Source organism: Acartia tonsa, chromosome 12, assembly GCF_053477335.1.
Source record: "Acartia tonsa isolate MP-2025a chromosome 12, ASM5347733v1, whole genome shotgun sequence".
Taxonomy (NCBI): domain Eukaryota; kingdom Metazoa; phylum Arthropoda; class Copepoda; order Calanoida; family Acartiidae; genus Acartia; species Acartia tonsa.
The window spans coordinates 29493182-29520646 of record NC_137271.1 but is presented as its reverse complement, the minus strand read 5'-3'; the positions used below and the strand labels follow the sequence as shown (position 1 = coordinate 29520646).

The following is a 27465-nucleotide window of genomic DNA, read 5'->3' as shown; positions in this document are numbered from 1 at the left end:
TTGGCTTTTGATGAGGATTGTTTAAAAATTGTTGTTAATTAGTACAGCTGAAAATTTAGAAATATTTTAGCGGCCTGGAATGCTTTTCTCCAATAATGAGTGGCCAAACGTGGCTACAGATGCGTCGGCCAAACCCTGATAATCAGATCTTTCACAATGGATGTATAATACGTGGATATTGTGACAATTTACAATGCTAATACAAATAGAGTCATCAGTTATTGGTAAACGCATTCCACCATGGTCAGGGGAGGGGAGGGGATGGGGTAAAGACATAAGAGGGAGAGGGATGAGTGATATCGTTATATTAGTATTATTTTATTAGAGTAGGCAAAAATTTGGTGCCTTATCCAAATAATTCTAAATCTATTTATTTTAGACCTTTTTTCACCTGTAGCTAATAATTCGTATTATTATTATAATTTCAAACAAAAACGTACTTTTTAAAAAAGAAAATAAAACAAAAGTTTAAAACGTATCATTAAAAATATTAAAATCAAAGATATTTTTCCTTTTTTAATCATCTATAATACAAAGTAAAACGATGTCTATCTGTTTGTTTGTTTGTACCAAAGGATCTTGCTAACCGCTGAACGGATCAGGTTCTCCTTAACAGGGTAGCTTCTCATAAGTCTCGGGAAGGTTTATAATTATTTTGGGGGAGGGTACCACCACCTTTCCGACTTCCAATAAGAATGGGTATTGGCCCATTGGGATTCAACTTCCCCCTCCTAAAGTGCTGCTAGAGGCCTCTAGGGGAGAAACCGCTGGTATAACTATAATTCAATTGGATTTGATACAGTGAGACAGGGAATAATGGGCTGTAAATCATTATGCTACCCAGAAGTACCAAAAATATTTACCTTTAAAAGCAGATGATATTTTGTTAGTCTTTGAACAGGTTTAAGAAGGTAGGATGACAGAGGAAGGTTGTGGCCTGATTTCACATCAATGTTTGTTTAAAATTAAGACAATAGAGGAATACGATAAATTGTACATCCCCAACTATTGATAAACAAAATTACCCCTACTTTAGTTTTAAACTATTTGAAGAAAAGTTTGGACACTGCTATTTTTATTGGCTTTTACTGGTACTAGATTATTTTCGGTTGCTAGTATTAACAACATTATAAATTAAAGCCCCCCAAAATATTTTAATTTTCATATTAAAAATTTAGAATAAAATATATATATATATATATTTTATATAATCCTATTATATAAAGTAGTAAGGATTTTGTCTACAGATTAAGATTTGAACCGATTGGGTTTTCTATTTTAAGTATGTTTCACATAGGTCCTGTTATGGTTTTAGGCTAATTTATTTTCAGACTTGGGATGGTTTTAAGCTATTTTCTAGCCTAAATCTGCCCATTCGAATATGAAGCCACTTTATGCTATAGACATAGCCGCTAGTGTCATGTATAAACAATCCTAAATTTTGTTGACAGTCCACTAAAGCTGGGTGAGATTCTCCAATCTAAAAAAGTAAATTTTTTATAATTAAATTCATAAATATGTTAGTAAATAATAAGTTCTTTGTCTAATATCTATTATATCTGACGTTAATATGTTTGTATGCTTAGATCGCATACATGACTGGGATTTCCCTTTAAAGATGCTTCATATAAGTCGTGGATAATTTTAAATTAATTCATTTAAGGAGAGGAAAAATTTCCTAAAATCTTTACGTCTTACACCAAAAGTTTATGGAAACCAGCAGTTGTAATTTTTGTTATTAAAAATCTCTAAAACTGTACGAAAGTTTAAAAAAATTTTAAATTTGTTTCTCACCTGAGAAATTGTTTTCAAAGCGTTCGACATATTTTGGCAGTAACTAAAAAAGTAATAGAAATAAATAGTTGAGAAACATATATTTTCTGTACGTCTGCAAGTCAGTTTATACCTATTAAGATCTCCAAAAGGAGACATAAGTAATGCAGGTTGTAGTACCTTCCAATAAACATAAAATAGCATTCAAAGCGAATCTTAATAAATCAGATGGACAATTACGAACATTTTTAGAAAAAGAAGCAACTGTTACTAAATTGTATCTAACTGTTATAGACATCTTCAAGTTTGAAATCTACTTTAATTAATCAACTCTATAAAGTCTAAATTACCAAATAGAACAAGCCTTTACTAAGTTCAGCATGACGTAGTTACGGACGGACCTACCATAATTAAAGAAAAGAGTAGTTTTAAAAAATATTCTTACCTACAATATAAATTCTTCAAAACTTCACTACAGTCCAGAAATATTTTGGCAATCTAAATTGATGGATAGATTATTTGAAAGATAGATTGACAGATGAATAGATATTTAAAAATGGATAGTGTATTGATAAATAGATAAAAGAATTAGATAATCGACGATAAAATGAAATTTATCAACAATTATTAGCAACAAAATTATTCATTCTTTTGATTAAACTTATTGGTTGAAAAGTTTAAACACTGCTAGTTTGGAACCAACCAATCAAAATACATAAAAGTATCCAAAGTTTTTAAGCCAGTGATGGTCTGGTTATAAAGCTTTGGTACCAATAAAATTTACAGTCTAGTTTCCCCTCCTTTCCTGGATGAATGGATAAATTGATAAGATAGATAGATACCTATTTTCATTGGCTATAAAATACGTGGATATATTGACAGGGGAAAAATTGTCTTCCATGTATATTGCTATTATGGACTTCATTTATTGGTCAGTTTATTCATCCAGTAGAAAGGGAAGTAATAATGTAAAGGGGATGGAGGGAGTAGGGTATTGTTTTCTTAGCCAGCTTTGAGTATCACTTTATTGGAGTAGAGGATAATCTGGTGAATCATCCAAGTAATTTTATATCTAGTACCTCTTCATTATCCTGAAGTCTAGGCAGTACACACGTTGAATGGAATCGTTCTATCTCGTCTAAAACAATACAGGAATAAGGTAGGTGTAGCCAACAAGCGAAATAAAGCTAAAATGATCATTGGGGGGCAGATCGTCAATTTTACTATGTGTTGCCCCCCAACGATGGCTGAAAAGAACGTATAGGTTTCGTGATTTTATCCCCCGAATTAATTTCGTTGTTGGTGTAAGCTGAAAACAATGGCATAATTGAATAGATAGTTAAAAAGAGAAAACGAAAGATATACAGGAGAGAGAGAGAGAGAGAGAGAGAGAGAGAGAGCGAGAGAGAAACAGAGAGAGAGAGAGAGAGAGAGAGAAATAGAGAGAGAGAGAAATGTTAAAAAAATAGATATATGAAATACGTGGATATACTGACAGGGGAAAATTTTTGTTGCTATATTGGTCAGTTCGTTCATACAATAGGGGATGGGGGAGGGCGGTTATTTCAGCCAGGTGCGAGCATAAGTTTATCATCCAATTAATAATACATACATCACTTAAAACGTCATAGAATCCCTTAAAGACGAAATAAGAAAGAAAAAAAAAATTTTAATGAATATTATAAATTGGATATTGTATATTGTACATGAGCATCTAGAACTGACATAAAAACTTATTGAACACAATATGGTAAAAGTCTTTGGGATATAAGGATAAACAGCATAATCCTAAATTCAGAAATTAAGGGAAAGGCAAAATTGTGGGCTTAATCAATGTATAAATTATAATCCAGACTAACTACCCCAAGTAGTGATGTTTCTTTTTAATACTATATATTTAATAAAATTTAAATTACCCCCCCCAAAAAATTTTACCCCGGGGGTAAATTTTGGGGGGGGTAAACTAAATTTACCCCTGCCAACAGATGTCAGGGGGGGTAATTCCCCCCCCCCCCAAGCAAATTTTACCCCCGGGGTAAAAATTTTGGGGGGGGTAAAAAAAATTTGCGGACCGCTTCGCGCGCCATTTTACCCCCCCCAAAATAAAAAGCTTGGACGCCCCTGCTTGAAATGCATGAATGTAAAATGAGTCAAAATTATCACTGAGATTCAAAAGACCAACACAACAGTTTTCCGAAAGTTAAAAGTCAAATATTAGGGGGAAGGAGGGGTGCTTATCTTTTTCTCATTTTACTTCCACCCATTGTTACCCCTTGTGGTGCTGATGAGCCCCATGGGGTTAGGTTCTCAGCAATGGTTACACAAAAAATTACTTTTATTTTCAATTTTTTAGGGAGAAGGTTCAGTGCTCGACGGAAAATTTTAGGGAAATCACTGTTCAATTTAGGAATATTAATAAAAATTCCAATTGTTCCGTCCCCTAACCCCTGAGGATAATATGAGACATAAGAAATATAAAATATGACTGTAAACCATTTATTTATATTTTATTGTTTGGAGTACCATCATTTCCTCAAAAAAGTCCAAAGTAAAATTACCCCTAAGATCAGAATAGACAGGCATATTTTTTTTCTGTACAAATAAAGATTTAGAATACTGGATTTCTTTTCGATAAGGTGCCATGTATTGAATGCTAGAAATGAAAAAAAATCATTCTAAATCGTCCCCTGTTTGGAAAAAAATTTGGTTATTTTTGTACTAAATAAGCAACTTGTTAATAACATGATGAATTTTAAGAGGTAATGGGATACCAGGGCTTCCGGCAGGAAAATTTTATAAAACTAATTTTTGTGTGGAAGTGAATGTGGATTTTTATTGTTCTGCTTTGTCCAATACTTTAAAACATTTACAATCTTTGGATATCCAGTTAAACTTTAGTGCTTTTTTTATATCAACATTCTCTATCCATTGAAAAATTAGCATGCCATACATATGCCAGCCAGAAAAAAATGGGGGAAGGGAGTAGTTTTTCTCTTTCGAGGGTGAAGGTACCCAACTCCATATAGTTTTAAACCTTCTCTCTGCCTATAAGAAGCTTCACTGTAGAGGAGAACCATATCAGTCAAGCGGCTAGAGAGATTTAAGTTGATATATTTTTAAATGATACCTTTGACCTGAAATTGACTTAAACACCAAAGTTTGTATTGTTTTGTAAACTGACATTTCATTACATGGTAATTTGAAATGTTTTGCTGAATTCAAAGCTATAATGGCATTCTGTATAAATGGATATATTTAAAAATGACTATTATCACACATTTTTTTTCTCATCCTCTCTCTTTTTATCTCCTTCATATTATTTGTTTGTATTTTCTGAGAAACAGATCTATATTAGATGTATATACAGATAACTAAATGCCCCACCTTTCCAAGGAACTTTTTCGTCTGCTATCAAATTGTATTCTGCTACTTGGCTATGTTAATATTAGATAATATTTGTTGATTTTCAAAGCCCCAATGAAAAGTCGGCACAAGGTCCTTAGAAAGGAGACATACAATTATTTAACCCCTTCCGCCTCTAGTGTCTTACTCTAATATCTGATTGCCCCAATGAACAATTTTCATCTATCTATTGTAATATTTTATCTAGTTTTGAAAGAGAATTCTGCAATTTTTTTGTTTTCTTTTTACAGCTTTAATTTTTTGGTATTTTTCATGGACAAATGGGTAGGATAACAAATGGTAAATTTATATTTCATTCTTGTTTGCAAACTATGAATATCGTGATGAGAAAAATTTTTATTTAGAAGCTTTTTTATAGTGGTACTAAAAACTGACGTTAAACTGGCCTACAAATGGTTAGTTAAAATGTTTACTGGCCTGCCATTGGTAAATTAGTCCGTGTATTGGCCTATCATTGGTCATTTGTATGGTATGACGTCATTTTTTATAGGCACTATAAACAGCTTATTCAATTGTTATTGCCCTTCCCTCCATGGATATATTTTACGGTTGTGCTTCTATCCAAAAAAAACATGACCATACAAAAATTTAGAAAGTAAAACGTTCTTCTTAGGTTAGGTTAGGTAAGACGTCGAAGGGTTTAAGGGTCTAGGGTTCCTGTAGATAGTATACATACACATAACTTATTAATTATGTGTTGTCTTTATCCCTGGGTAGCTGAGATCTTAAGGGATAGGACAATAAACAATAGTTTGATGTGAGCCCCCCCCCCCCCCGCCCCCCCCCCAATTACAAAAAAAAAATTTATCTATTCTATAGATTTTTTATTCTGGTTAATACAACCCAATCAATTTTAAAAGATTTTAGGTAAAATTTAAATATAACGTCTTATCCCAGACTCCAAATTATACAGAAAAGAATGAAGCCAACAAAAATTAGTCAAAATTGTATGAACACCTTTTATCTTTGGCAAGATTGCATCTTTTTAGATGTTCATATGGTCAAGTACAAAAAGAGCAATTACATTCTGTATAGATTTTGTTTTTAAAAGTCCGACATAGTATAAATAACTATGAAATTTATTTGTTTTACCTGTATATTTAAATTTCAGGTTCCTAGTCTGCCCTACCCTTTATACAGGGGTATAATGATGATGGAGAAGTAATTAAACAGAAATACACCAGGTAAAAATATAGATTTATATACCATAATAACCTTTATAAAATAGGTTATCTTTGGTAAATCTCTGTACTAAATTTTGCTAAATAAGTACATTGTTGTACAGCCAAACTTTATAAAGAAATCTTTTAGTAGGATCTGGAATTTTTACTGTTTATTTGTTGTAGTTTACCTATAAATTTGATTAATTCCCAATGTAATTTCTTAGTCTTCTAATATAAAAATATGTTTTTTGTGGGATCTGTATTTTTTCCTTGTTCATCTTTTTACCTTTACCCCCCCCCCCTTTTTTACTTGCAGTTTTAAAAAAAGAAAAAAAATTGTATGGGGGTTCCTTTTCTTAATAGAAAGCTACCCTGTAAAAAGGAACAATATCAGTTCAGTGGTTAGCAAGATCCTTGATACACACACACAGACTTTAGTATAAGGATACAAAAAACACTAATTATTTGTTCAATGTTTTTAATAATTTTTGTTTGTAATGAGAATGGCATAAAACCTGTGGATTCTATTTTGTTTTGGATTATAAACTATAATAAGCCATAAATAAGCAGAAATAAGATGCAATTTTATTTTTGGAAAAAGGACATTGATTTGTGATCCTTATAATAAAGCAACAGGATGTTTGTATGTTTGTACCGAAGGATCTCGCTAACCGCTGAACCGATCGGGTTCTCCTTAACAGGGTAGCTTCTCATAGGTCCCAAGAAGGTTTATAACTATTTTTTTTGGGGGTGGCACATCCCCAACCCGCCCAAAAAATGAAAACCTCCCCCCAAAAAAATTTTAACAAATTTTTAAATTTTTTTAACTAAAATTAAAATTGAGGGGGGGAGCACCTCCCCCCCCTCCAAAAAAAAATGTTCGCCCCCCCCCAATTTTTTTTTTACTTTTTCCTTTAAAATCTAAAATAAGAAATTGAATTATTAAATTCGACTCTCTCCTCAAGTGCCCCTAGAGGCCTCTAGGGGCGTAACCGCTAGTGATCAATTTAAGATCTAATAAAAATAGAAATTTTTGTGTCAACAAAAGAAAAAAAAACATATTTATAAAACTTTTGATTTCAGTATAATTACCAGTCTAATGGTTCCTCAAATTAATACTGATTTATAATAGAATTAAAAAAAAAATATTTTTTCTAATTTGCTATGTGGCTTACTATACTGGATTGAATTAATCCCTCGATGGGGCTGAATTGTGTGAGCTATTATTTCCACATTTGTCATAATCGCAAAGGGTTCCATAAAGACAAGAATGTCAAATATCAAGGTTGTGTTAAGATGTATAGGGAGGTTGGAGCGTTAGACTGGTACTGAAAGTTTTTAAACATGACCTCTCATGAGTCATCCATTTGCTTAAAATCTTTATTGGATTTGTATTATTTAAACATTTCCACCAATAACTTGAATATCCTTTGATTTATCATTATTAGGTAAATTCATCAACGAATAGTGCTTTATTTTTTTAAAATGAATAGAATATATGGGGGATGAAGAGGTTTAGGGACCGTACCCAGGCGTTTCCCTAACCAAATGGGGCTTCCCTGAACTCAATAAAACCTAACCATACAAGACCTAAAGATAAGCACAAACATACGAAAATCTATACTTTCTCCACCTCTTATTTCAATTTATTTCAAATAAGGGTTTTTAAATTCTCTTCTCGACTTGCCACTTTAAGAATAACATCAAAATGAAATTGTAAAACAAATTTTGCGACAGTATTTGCACACCACTTATGCTTTGCTCTCTTACAGTACGAAAAATACACAATATACAATCATAATAGAATGGCAACATTTTATTCCAGTCAGATAGAAAGATATCATTGATAGATGGATAGCCAAGATGGATAGACAGATAGACAATAATAGTAAGTAAATGGAGAAGTTCAATAAAAAATCAGACATGTGACGTCATAAAAATGATTGATTATCCATCTCTTTTTTAGGAGTTTTCTTTTCCACTTCTCCTCTCATATCCCTCATTTTTATGACGTCACATGTCTGGTTTGAGTGTTTTTCTACATTTACAATAGTAAACGAAATCTATAAATATCTTCTTGTAAGAGCATCTAGTAAAGGCAATAGATAGATAGAAAGCATAGACAGAAAAGATATATAGCCAGGATAGATAGAAAGATAGAAAATATAAAAAGTTACCGAGATTACTGAATATCTTTTGGCATCCTTCTTGTGAGAGCATCTCTGTGTCCAATAAAACATCCCTGAAACAACACAGATTAAACTTTTTAACAAGGAAAATTATATTATTAAGTAGCGCAGCAATAACAAGTTTAAATCTGCTTTAAACAAGGATAATTTCATTAATAGGTAGCGCAGCAATAATTAGTTAAAATAGCTTTTAACATTAACAATTTTATCCATAAGTAGTACAGCAATAACAAGGATAATAACATATATTAATAGTGTAGCAATAACAAGATTATAATCTTATTTACCAAGGACAATTATGAATTTAAATAGTGCAACAATAACAAAAAAAAACTTTTCCAACATTCACCTTAAGTTCTAAACTCTGAAGCCTATTTCAGAACTTAAAGCCTATATAAGGTAGCAAAATATTTAAAGTACTGATATGACAGAAGCCATTCCAAGTTTTCTGAAAACCTGCAGGTTCATACCTAGAGACAGGAACGTCATAGCCTTTTTAGGGGGGTAAAACTTCCCCCCCCCCCTGGACGTCTATGCCTAGATTCTTGAATGAGTTGGATAGTTAGATATGGATAGATAGATAAATAAATCAACTGCCATTTGTATGTATAGTCCAATAATGTGCTTAATTAACTAAATGTCCCAACTTTGCATAAATTACAAGAAAATAGGAATAGTACAATTCAAGATAAATTGATCATTCCCCAAATTATAGATATCATTTTCCTCCAGTGTGCAAAAAATATTTGAAGAAAATCGTGTTGTAGATTAATTTTTACCGCCATTATCCTCTCCCTCCCTGATAAATTAAGAAATTGGACATTTAAATGTTCAAGTAATGTAGTGAATTATTGAAAAACAAAGTACAAGAGCAATTACAGATTACCATGATTTTAATATAAAATTTTAAGTAAATAAATCACAAAATATTTGAGTTAAAAACGCTCATTTAATTTGACTTGATTTATAAGTGCAATCTAAAAAAATCTAAAAGTTTTATCAGCTTTGCTGCTACAAAAACAGGAAACATTGATAAAACACTCAATTAAGAATTCTATCTCTTAAAGAAATTAAAATTAAAAAGTTTATTTTTTTGCAAGAATATCACACGATCTTGTGCGTGCATATAATTTAGTTTGGTGGAGGGGGGGTTGTTATCTACCTAACCCCCCCCCCCCTATCTTACTGTTCAGATTATTTTTAATTTCTCTTTTCAGGCGGTTTTGAGGGCTGATTATAAGATGGTTTTGTCAAAAGATTGCACCACCCCCTCCACCAATAATTAACGCAGCTTAGAACTTTTCCTAAATTGCTCTTATTTATCCAGAGCTGGATCTTTAAATCATTTCAATGGTGCGCCAAATCGGGGTGCGCAGAATTTCAGCCAATCACAGCGCGGCATTTCGTAAAATGCTGTGCTCTCATTGGAGGAAAGTTGGCTCACCCCGATTTCGCGCACCAGTGAAATGATTTAAAGCTCCAGCTCAGGATCAAAATCCCTGTCGTTAAAGAGATCTTAAAGGAAAGAATTTTCATTACCTGTAACCAAATAACACAGATTGTAGGTCTTCAACATATTTCTGTTCAGTCTGCAGTAGCTCTGTCATTATATATTGTTTCCTTAATAGATAGATAGATAGATAGATAGATAGATAGATAGATAGATAGATAGATAGATAGATAGATAGATAGATAGATAGATAGATAGATAGATAGATAGATAGATAGATAGATGGATAGATAGATAGATAGATAGATAGATAGATAGATAGATAGATAGATAGATAGATAGATAGATAGATAGATAGATAGATAGATAGATAGATAGATAGATAGATAGATAGATAGATAGATAGATAGATAGATAGATAGATAGATAGATAGATAGATAGATAGATAGATAGATAGATAGATAGATAGATAGATAGATAGATATATGGATGGATATATAGATATATGGATGGATATATAGATAGATAGACATAAACGGTAGAAAAGCTAAATATTTCCAAGGCGCCAGCAACAATTGGTTATAAATGTCTTTTCTTTTGGCCGTCTGGCTGAATATGTTTTTGGAATATAGCAGAAAAAAATCGGATTATTAAAGTAAAGAAATGGATGCGTTCCCTCAAGGAGTCTATCAAACACTAAAACCCCTCCTTTATTTAAAAAATAAGAAATATGGGGAAGGTGTTTTTAAACTTATACTAGCCTCCAAGTACTATAACCTAACCTAAAGAAATAAACATTCAAACAAAACAATCCCAAATTAATTATTTCCAGTTTGTTTAAAAAGTAAAAGTGTGGGGTTATTTCATATGACTAAATTCAGTGAAACTAAATATCAAATTAACATCCAGGGTTGTAAAAGATCGATCTTTAGTTTTGCCCTCAAGGTTTCTACAAGACAAAATAACAGTCTCATTAAAGTACTGTAATAGTCTAACAATTCTATAACTATATACTGGTTATATCCAATAAATGATAGGAGAGAACGTTTTAGAATGTTGGCAATCTAATTATATAACGGCCACAGGACTAATGCATTAGCTAAAATATAAAATTCCTCTGTTTTAAGAAAACGGCGTCTGTGCGACCAAATTGAATAAATATTCATGTGTGAGTGAGAAAGGAAAAATATGACAATATTACATTTTATGGATATGCTTTTTATAGAAGAAATATATAAACAATAGATATTAAATCTGTTTTATATTCATTTTTTTATTATTAAATTTACTAAAAGCAAAAATAACTTTAGACATTAGAAGCCTTTACAAATTGATCTATTTGTAAGTAAACAAGGATGACAACATCCATAAGTAGCGAAGCACAAAAAATCATGGATGGGAATACGTACAAGTAGATTTAAGTGTATTTAATAAAATCAAGAATAGGCTTATTGGAGAAAATAAACACATATTTTGTATAATTGATGACGGTCAAAGTAAATTACATAAAAGATACTCATAACAATGGGAAAAATTATTTTGATACTGATATCCCAAAAAAGTTTTAAAATTAGACCAAAACACCAAAGATATGGGGAAATATGTAAAACATCTAAAAATAGCCATGGCTGATTTCTTAAAACGACAGGAAATTAAATTTTTATATCTTTAACTTAAAGAATTTGGAAAATTTGGATATCTATAACTGACAAATTTTGGAAATTGGACCTTGAACACCAAATGTATGGAGAAAAATGTGAAAAATACAAAAAAAAGCCTGCTTAAAGGCAGTCTGACCGTCATAGTAGTTTTCTTTAAACAACAGAAAATTTAATTTTAATATCTATACCTGAAATTTTTTTGGAAATCGGAACATAAACACCAAAGATATGAAGAACAATGTGAAAATACAAAAATAGCCTAAAACATGCTAAAAAGTGGTCCGACCGCTTTTGATGTTTAATAGTTAATTGTGCTCCTTAATAATGGGAATGTTGTCAACAAATTTCAGCCTTTTATCTTTTATAGGAGCCGAGAAAATCTTGTTTCCCCCAAAATAAGACATACGGACAGACAGACGGACATTTCAAATTATAGAGTAGCTTCGCTACTAACAAACATTTTAGTCCAAAATTCGATTGGGCAAAACAGCAATATTTGAACTCAAATTGCTTATTAACATAAAACAATATAAGTCCTCATGAAAATTTATGCCTTTATGGGGCGAAAAAATACAGGGCTCTAATAAAATAAGATTACAGCTTCTGTAGAATACAATTGGTGATTGAAACGTTTGGACACCCAACTTAAAGAACCAACCAATTAAAATTCATTAAAAGTCCTCAAAGTTGTTAAACCAATGAATAAGAAAACGTTAATATAAAAACATTGAGACTAGTGTAATAAACAGTCCAATGTCCCCTCCCTTACTAGAAAAAAGGTTTATATCCTTTCGTCAGAACAAATACAAACCCTCCAAAAAAATATATAAATCATTTTCTAAAGTCATTAGTTTTCGCTTATGGAAAAAATACACTGACAGGCATCTTATTACTATGACAGAGACATCAAATGGACATTGTTTTAGAGGCCAATGGGGCCATAAAAAAGGGTATAGTTAAAGCTTCATGTAATTATATAATGCTTTGCCTTAAGATATAATAAATCTTCAGATGAAAAAAACGAAATGTGAAGAAGTTTTATGAGGACCAAAATATGTTTAGTATGTAGTAGGGTAAAAAAGCTACAAAATGCTGGTTCTGTAATTCTAAATTGTGTCCCTACAATTAGGCAAAAAAGTATCCAATATTTTTATTTTATTTTAGTTTTATTTATGGGATATTTCAAGCTAGCAATTTAAAGATTATTTGCTCCCAATGTAAACAAAAGTAAAATAAAAATCAACTTGTCGATAATGGACCAGCTATACTTTCAGTAAATGCAAGGATCTCAAAGGATAAGACAATGAACGATAAATTGACATACATCCCCACTGACAATTAACATTTAAACCCTTATATAGATAACATTTATTAATTGAAAAGTTTAGGCAATTCTAGTTTGGATCCAACTAATCAAAATTCAATAAAGGTACCCACAGTTTTTATATAGTATATTTTACAGTCCAATTTCCCTAAACTACCTAAGAAATGTTAAAATATATCTTGGAAACGGCTTGGGCAAGTCTTTAGGAAGCGCGTCAATAAGCGACTATGCTTTTTGGACAAATGTTTACAGTTTTTAGCAAGCACCTAATTCGGTGTGAATGTAGAAAAAAATGTTGTCAGAATACTAAATATTTTCTCCTTTGGCGTGCGATATAATAAACCTTATCGTAAGGATGAAATATGATTTAAAAGAAGAGCATGCATACAATTTTGCAATCAAAAAATTTTAAACCCCCACCTCCCAGAAAAAAAGTTGGGTAGCCGTTTACTATGGTTGGGGGAGGTGTCAAGTACACTCTCACTTATGATCTTTTTAAAGGAGGGGGGGGGGGTGTAGTGCATGCTATCAAAGCGTAGAATATGTACTTTAAATTTTTAAGTCAAACATTGGAAAAAAATATTTGACAAAATAATTAGTGTAGTGTGAAAATTCGGAACATACGATAAATTACTATGAGATCATGTACTTTCAGAAAAAAGTAATGACCTCGTACCTAACCTCTAGGGAGACATAACGACCTTCTCTAACTTGTGTGCTGTTATTTTATCAATATAATTAAGCTGTTTAAATGTCATGTAGATCTTATTAAGTCAACTGATCCTAAAATTTTTAATACTAATGGCTATGTCTATTAGACAAAAAAATGGTTTTATAACTAAAATTTGAAATATAGATGGATAAATTAAAAGATAGAATAGAGATTGATAGATATGTTTATTGATAGATAGTTAGAAATATCAATGGATTGGTAAATAGATGAATGTTTAAGTGGATAGATTGATTACTGTATAAATAGATTGATAGATGGATTGATTAATAATAATTGAATGTAGGAAGAGATAGATTTAAATTGATATGAATTGATACTTAAAAGTCCAAGGTTAAAGGGTCGTTTGACTCCTCAAACTTTAAAACTACTAATTTGACCACCTCAAAATTTTAAAAAATACATTGGATTACCATCTTCAAACCTTTGAAACCCCTTATTTTAACCCATTCAAAGAAGCTTGGACATCCCTTTAAAGATCTTACCTTTTAGCAGCACTTATAGTTGTTCCCCTTTTCTCAGCATCAGCCTCCAGCTGTTTCTTTCTCTCCATAACCTCATTCAGTACTGCGTGGTATTCTTCACTAGCCTCTAGAATCTAAAATAATAACTATATTCAGTACTGCGTGGTATTCTTCACTAGCCTCTAGAATCTAAAATAATAACTTTATTCAGTACTGCGTGGTATTCTTCACTAGCCTCTAGAATCTAAAATAATAACTATATTCAGTACTGCGTGGTATTCTTCACTAGCCTCTAGAATCTAAAATAATAACTATATTCAGTACTGCGTGGTATTCTTCACTAGCCTCTAGAATCTAAAATAATAACTATATTCAGTACTGCGTGGTATTCTTCACTAGCCTCTAGAATCTAAAAATATAGGCTATTTCAGAATCTAATTTTGTACAGTTATTTTAGCCTGCTACGAGATTTAAATCATGAAAAGATGATGAAAAGCTGGTGCAAGATCCAAGTTATAATATATCCATTGAAAAACCAAACCTTTAACCATCTATGAAGAAGTTCTTAATTCAATGACAAAAGATATCTTTCAGATTTTCATTGTAAATTTTTGCAAGTAATGTCGCAAACATTCAAATAAATCTGCCAAATAAATTTCATACCAAATAGCGTGAGTTACAAATTTTCATGATACAAATAAGTTTTCTAAGTTGGATAGTTCACATCATATTTATATGGCACTAGTTGACTTTCATTATTAAAAGCAAAGTTTTTTCTCAAGGCTCGACAGCCGCGAATCAGACTCAAAATAAAAACCGTTCGGATGCTTTGAATTTTTATTTGAAAAGAAGGTTTGTCATATTTGGGTCTGGTTTAGACTTCTATTTTTTTTTAAATTGTAAAAAGGTTTATTTCCATGAGGCTTACAGGCGCGCAACTGCCAAGCCCTGCTTTTTCAACATTTAAAATTAGTTTATCAATCCGTTTGCTCGTCTGTAACACTAGTTTAAGCATGCTATATTAGTCCTATCGATTATAAACTTCGCATACTGATTTCGGTAACAGTTAGGTACAATTTATAAAGCGTGCCAACTCTCTTATTATTTCCAAATCATATAGTTATCATATTTCCTTGATTTTTGTCAACATTGTTCTATACCTATATCCCTGTATTCAGATCAATGTGAAATGATATGATATTATCCTATGTATAAATACATTGGTCTATACCTATATCCCTGTATTCAGATCAATGTGAAAAGATATAATATTATCCTATGTATAAATACATTGGTCTATACCTATATCCTTGTATTCAGGTCAATATAAAAAGATATAATATTATCCTATGTATAAATACATTGGTCTATACCTATATTCTTGTATTCAGGTCAATATAAAAAGATATAATATTATCCTATGTATAAATACATTGGTCTATACCTATATTCTTGTATTCAGGTCAATATAAAAAGATATAATATTATCCTATGTATAAATACATTGGTCTATACCTATATCCCTGTATTCAGGTCAATATGAAAAGATATGATATTATTCTATGTATAAATACATTGGTCTACACCTATATCCCTGTATTCAGGTCAATATGAAAAGATATAATATTATCCTATGTATAAATACATTGGTCTATACCTATATCCCTGTATTCAGGTCAATATAAAAAGATATAATATTATTCTATGTATAAATACATTGGTCTATACCTATATTCCTGTATTCAGGTCAATATGAAAAGATATAATATTATCCTATGTATAAATACATTGGTCTATACCTATATTCCTGTATTCAGGTCAATATGAAAAGATATAATATTATCCTATGTATAAATACATTGGTCTATACCTATATTCCTGTATTCAGGTCAATATGAAAAGATATAATATTATCCTATGTATAAATAGAGTGGTCTATACCTATATCCCTGTATTCAGGTCAATATGAAAAGATATAATATTATTCTATGTATAAATACATTGGTCTATACCTATATCCCTGTATTCAGGTCAATATAAAAAGATATAATATTATTCTATGTATAAATACATTGGTCTATACCTATATTCCTGTATTCAGGTCAATATGAAAAGATATAATATTATCCTATGTATAAATACATTGGTCTATACCTATATCCCTATATTCAGGTCAATATAAAAAGATATAATATTATCCTATGTATAAATACATTGGTCTATACCTATATCCCTGTATTCAGGTCAATATGAAAAGATATAATATTATCCTATGTATAAATACATTGGTCTATACCTATATCCCTGTATTCAGGTCAATATAAAAAGATATAATATTATCCTATGTATAAATACATTGGTCTATACCTATATCCCTGTATTCAGGTCAATATAAAAAGATATAATATTATCCTATGTATAAATACATTGGTCTATACCTATATCCCTGTATTCAGGTCAATATGAAAAGATATAATATTATCCTATGTATAAATAGAGTGGTCTATACCTATATCCCTGTATTCAGGTCAATATGAAAAGATATAATATTATCCTATGTATAAATACAGTGGTCTATACCTATATCCCTGTGTTCAGGTCAATATGAAAAGATATAATATTATCCTATGTATAAATACATTGGTCTATACCTATATCCCTGTATTCAGGTCAATATGAAAAGATATAATATTATCCTATGTATAAATACATTGGTCTATACCTATATTCCTGTATTCAGGTCAATATAAAAAGACATAATATTATCCTATGTATAAATACATTGGTCTATACCTATATCCCTGTATTCAGGTCAATATGAAAAGATATAATATTATCCTATGTATAAATACATTGGTCTATACCTATATTCCTGTATTCAGGTCAATATAAAAAGACATAATATTATCCTATGTATAAATACATTGGTCTATACCTATATCCCTGTATTCAGGTCAATATGAAAAGATATAATATTATCCTATGTATAAATACATTGGTCTATACCTATATCCCTGTATTCAGGTCAATATGAAAAGATATAATATTATCCTATGTATAAATACATTGGTCTATACCTATATTCCTGTATTCAGGTCAATATAAAAAGATATAATATTATCCTATGTATAAATACATTGGTCTATACCTATATTCTTGTATTCAGGTCAATATAAAAAGATATAATATTATCCTATGTATAAATACATTGGTCTATACCTATATTCCTGTATTCAGATCAATATGAAAAGATATAATATTATCCTATGTATAAATACATTGGTCTATACCTATATCCTTGTATTCAGGTCAATATGAAAAGACATAATATTATCCTATGTATAAATACATTGGTCTATACCTATATCCCTGTATTCAGGTCAATATAAAAAGATATAATATTATCCTATGTATAAATACATTGGTCTATACCTATATCCTTGTATTCAGGTCAATATAAAAAGATATAATATTATCCTATGTATAAATACATTGGTCTATACCTATATTCTTGTATTCAGGTCAATATAAAAAGATATAATATTATCCTATGTATAAATACATTGGTCTATACCTATATTCTTGTATTCAGGTCAATATAAAAAGATATAATATTATCCTATGTATAAATACATTGCTCTATACCTATATTCTTGTATTCAGGTCAATATAAAAAGATATAATATTATCCTATGTATAAATACATTGGTCTATACCTATATCCCTGTATTCAGGTCAATATAAAAAGATATAATATTATTCTATGTATAAATACATTGGTCTATACCTATATCCCTGTATTCAGGTCAATATAAAAAGATATAATATTATTCTATGTATAAATACATTGGTCTATACCTATATCCCTGTATTCAGGTCAATATGAAAAGATATAATATTATCCTATGTATAAATAGAGTGGTCTATACCTATATCCCTGTATTCAGGTCAATATGAAAAGATATAATATTATCCTATGTATAAATACAGTGGTCTATACCTATATCCCTGTGTTCAGGTCAATATGAAAAGATATAATATTATCCTATGTATAAATACATTGGTCTATACCTATATCCCTGTATTCAGGTCAATATGAAAAGATATAATATTATCCTATGTATAAATACATTGGTCTATACCTATATTCCTGTATTCAGGTCAATATAAAAAGACATAATATTATCCTATGTATAAATACATTGGTCTATACCTATATCCCTGTATTCAGGTCAATATAAAAAGATATAATATTATCCTATGTATAAATACATTGGTCTATACCTATATCCCTGTATTCAGGTCAATATAAAAAGATATAATATTATCCTATGTATAAATACATTGGTCTATACCTATATCCCTGTATTCAGGTCAATATGAAAAGATATAATATTATCCTTTGGATAAATACAAGAATTATTAGGTCTGGAAAAAAGCAAGGACAATAATATTTTAAATGACAAAGACTTACACTGGCAATAATACAATAAATTATTTTTCAGTATGGCTGAGAACCGGTTCTTATCAAGTGGTTAGGAAGCCATACTGGAAATGAAATTAATGTTTACCTTAACTATCGTGCTGTCAGGAAGTATGCGCTTGGCTATGTCTAAATTCTCTTTGGAGAGGCGGATATCCCTAAAAACAAACATATGAGAACCCTAGCGGTTGTTTTCAAACTACAATCTTTGAAAAGTAACTATAATAAACGAAGTTTGAGGTAGCTACATTATGAAAAAAACACTAAAGCCTAAAGATGGGTTTGGTTAGGATAGATTATTATAAAGAATCCCGTAAAGGTATACAATAACCCAAGAGAATTATGAATTACAGAACTGACATTAGAAAATAAAGAACTTTGGAGAGACAAAGAGGCTAATTTATGAGAGTTTAAACAAACAATAGAAATATAAGAATTGAAGCATATTCTGAACCCTTTTTTCGTCAAATCTAAGAAGGAACATTCTAGCAGACAAAAGTATTGTTTACTTTCGACTCAAGCTGATGTGGATTCTTAAAAAATAATAGACTCGCTACTCGATAGTGAGGCAAATTATTTTTGTGAAAAATCATCCAAAAGCACATTAAAAATCTACAAAAACTAAACAAAATCATATGTTAAAAACCATTTTCGATTTTATTTAATTTTTTTGGGGGGGGAAGTGGGGGGGGGGGGGTGTGATATGCTAGATAATATTGTCGGTAGATACATAGAAGGATAAGGGATCAAATCAGCTGAATGCTAAACATTCCAAAGAAACGACAGACAGACCAACGAATGGATTGACGTACTTACAGTCCATAGATAAAAGAACTGGTTTGATTGTACACAAGGTCTAAAGAAGGAATATGGATATATGATATACGTATGTGTTGTGACGATGACAAAATAGTCGTCAATTTAGCTTGCTTATAGGGATTTATTTATTGGCCAGTTGGTACATCCATCAAGAGGGAAGAGGATAAAGTGGGTGGATCGTTATTTTAGCCAGCAGTGAGTATCACTTTATCAGAGTACATGAAAATATGGTACAGGGAAAATTTGTCGTCAATTTAGCGTGCTAATAATCATTTATTGGTCAGTTCGTACATCCATCAAGAGGAGAGCTGATAGGGTATATTTTTTATAGCCGGCTGTGAGTATCACTTTATCAGAGTACATGAAAATCTGGTGCAACATCCAAGTAATTATATATCGATTAGAAGGACATAGGATCACATTAAAATGAAATACGTTAATAAATTTACAGGGGGAAATTTGTCGTCAATTAAGTTTGCTAAAGGTCATTTATTGGCCAGTTCTTACATCCAGCAGGAGAAGAGGGAATGGGTTAAAGGAGGCGAATCGTTATTTTAGCCAGGCGTGAGTATCACTTTAGCAGAGTAAATGAAAATCTGGTACAACATCCAAGTAATAATATATCTATTAGAAGGACATGGGATCACATTAGATGCAGGCCAAATATATTTGGTTAACATATAAAACTGCTATTAGTGTAAATTTTACTAGCGGCGTCTTAACCCCCAAGAAAATAGACTAAAACCACCATATTACTAGTAGGTATATTCATTAAAGAGTAGAATCCGATCAGTTCAGTGGTTACCGAGATCTTAAGGGACAGACGGACAGACAGACAGACATCAAGCTACTTTGTATTTTAGATTTCATTCAATGCAAAGGAGAACTATATCGGTGTACAAAGGGATTTAAAGGGATAATACAATGGACGATAAATTAATGTACATCCCGAAACAATACATAACGTGGTGTTGTACAAAATTAAGTTACATTAGAGAACCACCAATATTTTTTTGTTGAATATCCAATATTATAAAATAAATATATAATCCAAAGAAAACTATAGTATAGGTAACTGGTAGCTTTCATGCAAAATGCCTATTGAGCAATAAAAAACCTTATTTTTAAATAAATTGAAAATTGAGAGAGGGGTATATTTTCATGTGGCTAACCCATGCGGACACGCGGAGGGACTTGTAATGACAACCGCCAATAAATTGATGTACACCCACCTATTATGAAATAAAAAAATTAACACATTAGTAGATTTAGTTATAGGTGGAAAAGTTTGGAAACTGCTAGTTTTTACAACCCAATTAAGACTTAAAAGTAAGTTAAAATCCAATGAAAAACTTGGTGGATCAGTATAATTTACAGTGCTTTAAAAATGGATAAGTTAAATGTATTGACAAGAGAAAATTTGAGACTCTAAAACGGTTGCAACTGAAGGCACTTCAGAGATTGAAATTGCTTTGGATCGATGACTCATTTATTGGTCAGTTCGTTTATCCAGTGAGAAGGAAGGGATAGGGTAAAGGGGGTGAATAAGGGGTATCTTTATTTTAGCCAGCTGGGGTTATCACTTTATAAAAGTACATGAAAATCTGGTACAACATCCAAGTAATTATACATCCATTTCTATGAAGGAAACACCAAAATGTCAATTCAGTCTATATTTTTCTCTATGGTAATATTATATTCCTACCAACAAAGGAGAGCTTTAGACTTTATAATTTAAAAGTTCTGATCATATATTATGTACTAGAAAAGATCATTTATTATTTAAACTACAGAAACCTGTTGACCTTGGCGGCGTTCTGTTGACATACAATGACGATCAATTCAAGTTGTAATGTATAATGGGTCCTAAAATTTTTTGTTATCTCATTCGTTGGCTTAAACTCTTTGGTTACTTGATTAGATCTTGATTGAATTGTACTAACTAGCAGTGCCAAAATTTTTCTACCAACAACGTTAATCTACAGAATTGATAGTAGTTTTGTTTATCATCATTGGGAATGTATAGTTACCTATTAATATATCGTTAATTGACTTATTCCTAAAGATCTCTCATATTTGATAGGGGTGAATAGATGCTAGAACTTTTGTACAATATAAAGCATTAAATGCTGCGCCCCTAAAGCCCTCAAGGGGAACTTAAAAGGGTTGGGAAGGGAATGAGCCTTGAATATTAGTTTTTTAAAAATATTAGATAAAGTAAAGGGGAGGGTGGAGGTAATCATCTCCCGTTACAGACACACAGTGATACACCCTGCTACTTTTATAGTCTATCTATCTATCTCTTTATCTATGACTGATTGGATTTTCAGAGCTTTATTTCTATGTTCATATAATATCAGCAAAAATGTTCAACAGTTAATTTATTTATAGAAAGCAAATATTAAAACAGAAGAAACTAAATTCAGCTGTAGATTCAAATATTGTATTTATAACTAGGTTTCGGGTTCGAATCTAAACAACACCGCATGGATATCGTACCTACTGTTGTAATTTAATGCGCGTGAAATTAAGATTAGGTGGAATGTCTTGACTGAAATTAATTGACAAATTGATGTAATGCACATTTATAACTTGAAGACAAAGGACGTGTAATCAAAGTGTTAATCCTTGGTTGCTGAACCTGACCTTACAATGTCAGAGACCCCCCTCCCTTACTTTCAATCAAATTGTTAAAAAGAAAAAGCAAAAAAAAGGCCTTTTTTCTAGGGGCGATTTCTCCTGGAATGCAGGTAGTACCCTCACAAAGATAGTTATAAACATTTCCAGGACTTGTAAGAAGCTACATTGTATAAGCAAACCATATTGGTTCAGCGGTTAGCTAGATCCTTTTGTACATACACACAGACAGACACAGATCCTTTAACTTTTATATAAGAATACTTACCAAGACATTTTGTCTAACTTTTCAATAGTTTCCAACTGGTATATACTATCATCTGTGTCTTTCAATCTAAATAATAACAACAATATTTATATACAAAGATGGCATAGATTTCTTGGAAAAGAAGTTAAATATTGCCTAGAAGATGGAAATAAATAAAAGGCTTTAGTAATTATAATATTTGCTTCAACCCTAACCTCTAAGGGAGGGTGGGAGCGGTCAGGAAAATAGCCTAAAACTATCAAAAGACGTTAATAAAGCTTCCCTGAAGAGAACAGTCCATTATCTGAATCTTCAGACAATAAAACCTAATTCATTTATATTATAAGATAGCGACTATGTCCTTCGAATTATCTTGGGGACCTTTACTAGGCTACGGGGAAAGATGATTAAAGTCCCTTCACAGATTATGACGTAATACGATAAAATAACCAATGAGAGGCCAGCATAAATTTTACCATATTCGTCAATTACAGTGTATACTGGCCTCTCATTGGCTATTTTATCGTAAGACGTCCTAATCTGTGGAGGGACTTTCATCATCTTCCTACGGGGTTTAATTGCTAGCTTTCAAATTATTTAGCTTGGGTGAAGTAGTGAACATTCTAGGATCTATAAAAAGCTTCACTGTTAAGAAGCCATATAGATTCAGTGGTTACCGAGATTTCCCACTACAGACAGACACACATTTTGTAACTTTTAAATAAGGATCAAGCGCAATAAAAATATAATAACTCTTTAAATAACAGACGAACTTACAGACATTTAAAACTATGAGTAGCTCTTAAAACAAGAATAGTTTTCATGAAAACTTATGCCCTTTTGAAATTAAAAATATTAGTATCCTTTCATTTAACGGAACGACGGACAAACGGAGAGACAAAATTTGTGGGGACCATCGTTTTCGATGTCACAAGGCCAAACAAATGACGAGAAAGCTGTGAAATTGTTTTTTGAATTGGTGGAAAAAGTAAAAACTAGATGCCATTTTTAAAAACGCATAAAAACATATGTACCTCAATAGTTCTTCTGCTAGTTTACACCAATGCCTGAAATAAGAAAAAATAGTGCTAAACTATATTATAATAGCCTTTTAAGAAGTTCTACAGAAGAATCTAAAAAAATACAAAATATTTTTGCTTCCTGTATAGCTCAAATAACCTTGGTGAAAGTAAATTGATCTTCTATTTACCTATCTTTGTGTCTAAAATCATGAAGGCTCGGCAGCTGCAAACGACGCAGTAAGCCACTCTTTTTATTCGAAGCCGATAAGATATAATAACAGTCAATTACGACTAAAGTCATCCCCGCAGCTAAGCCATGCCATATGTATTTTAAGATTTAAAAGGTGAGAAAATTAAATAGTATAAAATTTACCATCAAGTTAAATTCAAAATGAAAAACATCTCTAGATGATATCTCTTTTTTAATGAAAATTGGTAACTGTTACTTGAACTGAACAAGTTTAATATTTGTTTTTCTGTAAACTTTTTTTCCAATTTTGGTAAATTTCTGATGATCTTTACCTAGCAGTAATTAACAGTACATTTTGTACGCATTTAATATTCTTTCTAATTTGGAATATCTAAAATCGAAACTTTTCTATAATTATGGTCAGAACATAGCTCTTATCTTTAATTTAAGCATGTTATAATTGTACTATCAAATTAAAGCTTTCCATGATAATACCTGTAATAGTTAGGTACAATTTAATAAAAGTAGCCATACTTTGGTCCTTATACTAGGAAATCCGTAGGTCCAATAATAACATTTTAAAACTTTTTTTTTGATTTTTGGAAAAATAATCCTAGAGCAACAAATACAATGTTAAAATAATACATCTCTATAATAAAGTCCTAAAAATGTAAGAATGTTTATAAACATTATCTTATAAACAAACAAATTTACATACAATTTTGTTTTGACTTATCAATTTTCTGCTTTATAAGATCTTTCTTTTGAGCTTTAATTATGGATGTTGTTATCATTGTTTATATTTCTATTGACTATTTGCCTTTATTTTAGAGATGCTTCGCTTATAACATTCCAAAAAATAGATAATACGGTTATAAATATCATAAATTGTATGGATGGATGTACCTATACTGTAGGAAAGACTAGCTTTCAAGAAAATATTTCATAGTATTGGTCATCTAAAAAGCGTCATTAATCATTATCCAAGAAGAAATCTAGGAAATATTCAGGGATACAGGGATCATACAATGAATGATAGATTAATAAATAGCCAAATCATCCCCCGTCCCCTATCTTATTATTACAAAATTATCATAAATTAGATTTAGAATAGGTTTTTTGCATCATATCATAGACAGCTTTCATCGGATATTAACATGGCAAATTATAAAGTTAATACCCGTTAGGTTTTAATTTTGGTGAAAAATTGTCTGTAATAGGATGCAATACATGATTTTTCAGTATGGCTGAGAACCGGTTCTCATCCCACGGATATTAATTTAACATCTTTTACCCTATCTCTTAATCCCTGAAAAGACTGCAGTAAGATAAAATCTGTAACAATATGTCAGGGATCTAAGGGGATAAGACAATGGCCGAAAAATTGATGTACATCCCCAATGATGATACACTAAATTACCTCTTCTGTAGATTATAATTAGTGGTTGAAACGTTTGGATACTCAACTTAATAAACCAACCAATTTATATTCAATAAAAGTCCCAAAGCTGTAAAGGCAACGAAGAAGAAAACGTTATTAAAAACCACTAATTGATATCTACAAAAGGTGTAATTTTGTAATTTTTAAGATCATTTGGGATTTACATTAATTTATCGGCCACTGTCTTGTCCCTTTAGATCCCTGCCCCCAAAAACAAAGCCACTAAAAGTACACAAAAAAGTGTATGTTTCTTATATTAATGAAAAAAGTGATAAGTTATTAATTGTGTCTGTACCATTTTGTGTTTTTACAATACTCGCAATAAAAAAACATTAGCAAAAAACATAGTTCTTAAAAAATAATCTTTTCTACGATTAAAGTCCGTTCATAAAACTCTAATTGATAATTTTGGCATGTTAGAACTATCCTTTTAATTTCAAACTAATTATTGAGTATATTCTAAAATATGATTTAGGTTAAATAAATTTCTTTTATCAAAAGGCCGCATTTTGATAACAGACATTCTGTCTTCTTTAGCAATTTGGGGGGGACCTTAAAACCTATCCTTATAATAGAGTAACAGGATGTTTGTGTGTTTGTCTGTGTGTTTGTACCCAGGTATAAGGTATAACCAACAAGCGAAAAAAAATATAAAATAATATTTGGGGGGCAAATAGAGAGGTCGTCAATTTTACGATGTGTTGCCCCCCAACGACAGCTGAAAAACACGTATAGGTTTCGTGCTTTTTCCCGAATTAATTTCATTGTTTGTATAAGCTGGTTTGTACCGAAGGATCTCGCTAACCGCTGAACAGATCGGGTTCTCCTTAACAGAGTAGCTTCTCATAGGTCCCGGAAAGGTTTATAACTATTTTCTTGGTGGAGGGTACCCTCCAACCCTCAAAAAAATTAAAAATACCCCCCCCCAAAAAAAAAAAATTAAATTTTTTTTAACTAAAATTCAAAATGAGAGGGTGGCACCGGGCACCCCCCCCCCCCTCCAAAAAAAAAAAAATTTTTTTTTTACTTTTTCTTTTAAAATCTAAAATAAAATATTAAATTCGACTCCCCCCTCCTCATGTGCCCCTAGATGCCTAGTAATTCAAAAAGTAAAAGCTAACAAAATTTAGGGTGGGTGCCATATAATACTAGGGCTTTTATCAGGTTATGGTGGTGGTATCTTCCCCCAAGAACGTTTTAAGCCTCCCCAAAATAGTTGTAAAGTCTCAGGACCTATGATAAGCATCACTGTAAAGGAGAACCATATCGGTTCAGTGGTTAGCAAGATCCTTCGGAACACACAGACAGACAGACGTCATCCTGTTTGTGTATAAGGTTAACATATTCAGTATTCTATATAGCCGTTCAAAACTTGAAAATTCCTTAACAAATTACTTACATGTTACTTTGTACGCTAAACCTTCAAAATTATTTGTGGTTTTATATAATAACAACTTTTTATTAAAAGCTGTCTGAGTATTCGGTTATATAATCATTATTCATTATTTATTATACTTACAAACATGTTTCTAATATCATTAAAAATGATTTGCTGCGCCCTAAGCCTCAAGATGGGTTATCTGTAACTTTAGAGAAAATTTACCAAAAACTAGTATTTTAAGCAGCTAGACTTAAGAGAGGCATTTGATGAATATCTGATATAATCTTATCGAGACAGCATAAAGTGGCAACAAAAAAATCATGTTATACAATAAAGTTGACCACTAAGTGGCCAGTATACACTGTATTTGAAATGATAAAATTTATGCTGCCCTCTCATTGGTTATTTTATCATATGACGTCATATTTTTGGTGCCGCTTTACGCTGTCTCAATTTTATCTGTCTATTAATATAGTAATAAGAGGGGGGGGGAAGTTTTGACACATTTGCGTAAACAGTGAGTATAGGCTTTATCTTTGGACTGAGAGGATAGGTTATTAGGGATAAAATCATTCTTATATGATAAATTTTCCCAAGTTTTAAGCTTTTTTGGTTAGGCCTCCAGGTTTAGGAGCTGCAGTCTTCCAGGTTCAGGGGCTGCATGCCTCCTGGTGGTCTCCAGACAGGCAAAAATGAAAAAAAAAATTTTAAGAGTTAGAGGTCAACTTATAAAACAAAATATGCATATTTTTTAATGATATTTACATATTTAAAGATAAAAGATGCATATTTTCTTTTATAAGTTGACCTCTAACTCTTCAACAAAAATTTAATTTTTATTTTTACCTGTCCAGATACCATCTGGAGGCCTGCAGCTCCTGAACTTGGAGGCTTATCCAAAAAATCTTAAAACTTGGGAAAATTTATCATATTAGAATGATTTTATCCCTAATAACCTATCCTCTCAGACCAAAGATAAAGCCTATACTCACTGTTTTCGCAAATGTGTAAAAAGTCCCCCCCCCCCCCCCCCTCTTATCAATCAAACTCTAAAACCTTATGCTCTA

At 31.2% G+C, this 27465-nt stretch overlaps 1 protein-coding gene across 3 annotated transcripts in view; it reads right to left on the bottom strand.

The window, feature by feature from the left end:
• The window catches only part of LOC145333584 (guanine nucleotide exchange factor DBS-like), a 95778-nt gene that overhangs the window by 17984 nt on the left and 50329 nt on the right, over positions 1-27465 (bottom strand). For all 3 annotated transcript variants that reach the window (XM_080178747.1, XM_080178746.1, XM_080178748.1), the window contains exons 16-26: positions 23399-23431; positions 22386-22451; positions 18750-18819; positions 14200-14312; positions 10088-10168; positions 8537-8601; positions 2853-2911; positions 2219-2271; positions 1795-1837; positions 1437-1480; positions 864-939 (exon numbers count right to left, since the gene is read on the bottom strand). In XM_080178747.1, coding sequence (XP_080034873.1) covers positions 864-939; positions 1437-1480; positions 1795-1837; positions 2219-2271; positions 2853-2911; positions 8537-8601; positions 10088-10168; positions 14200-14312; positions 18750-18819; positions 22386-22451; positions 23399-23431 — 703 coding nt within the window. The remainder of the gene's footprint in view (positions 1-863; positions 940-1436; positions 1481-1794; positions 1838-2218; positions 2272-2852; positions 2912-8536; positions 8602-10087; positions 10169-14199; positions 14313-18749; positions 18820-22385; positions 22452-23398; positions 23432-27465) is intronic.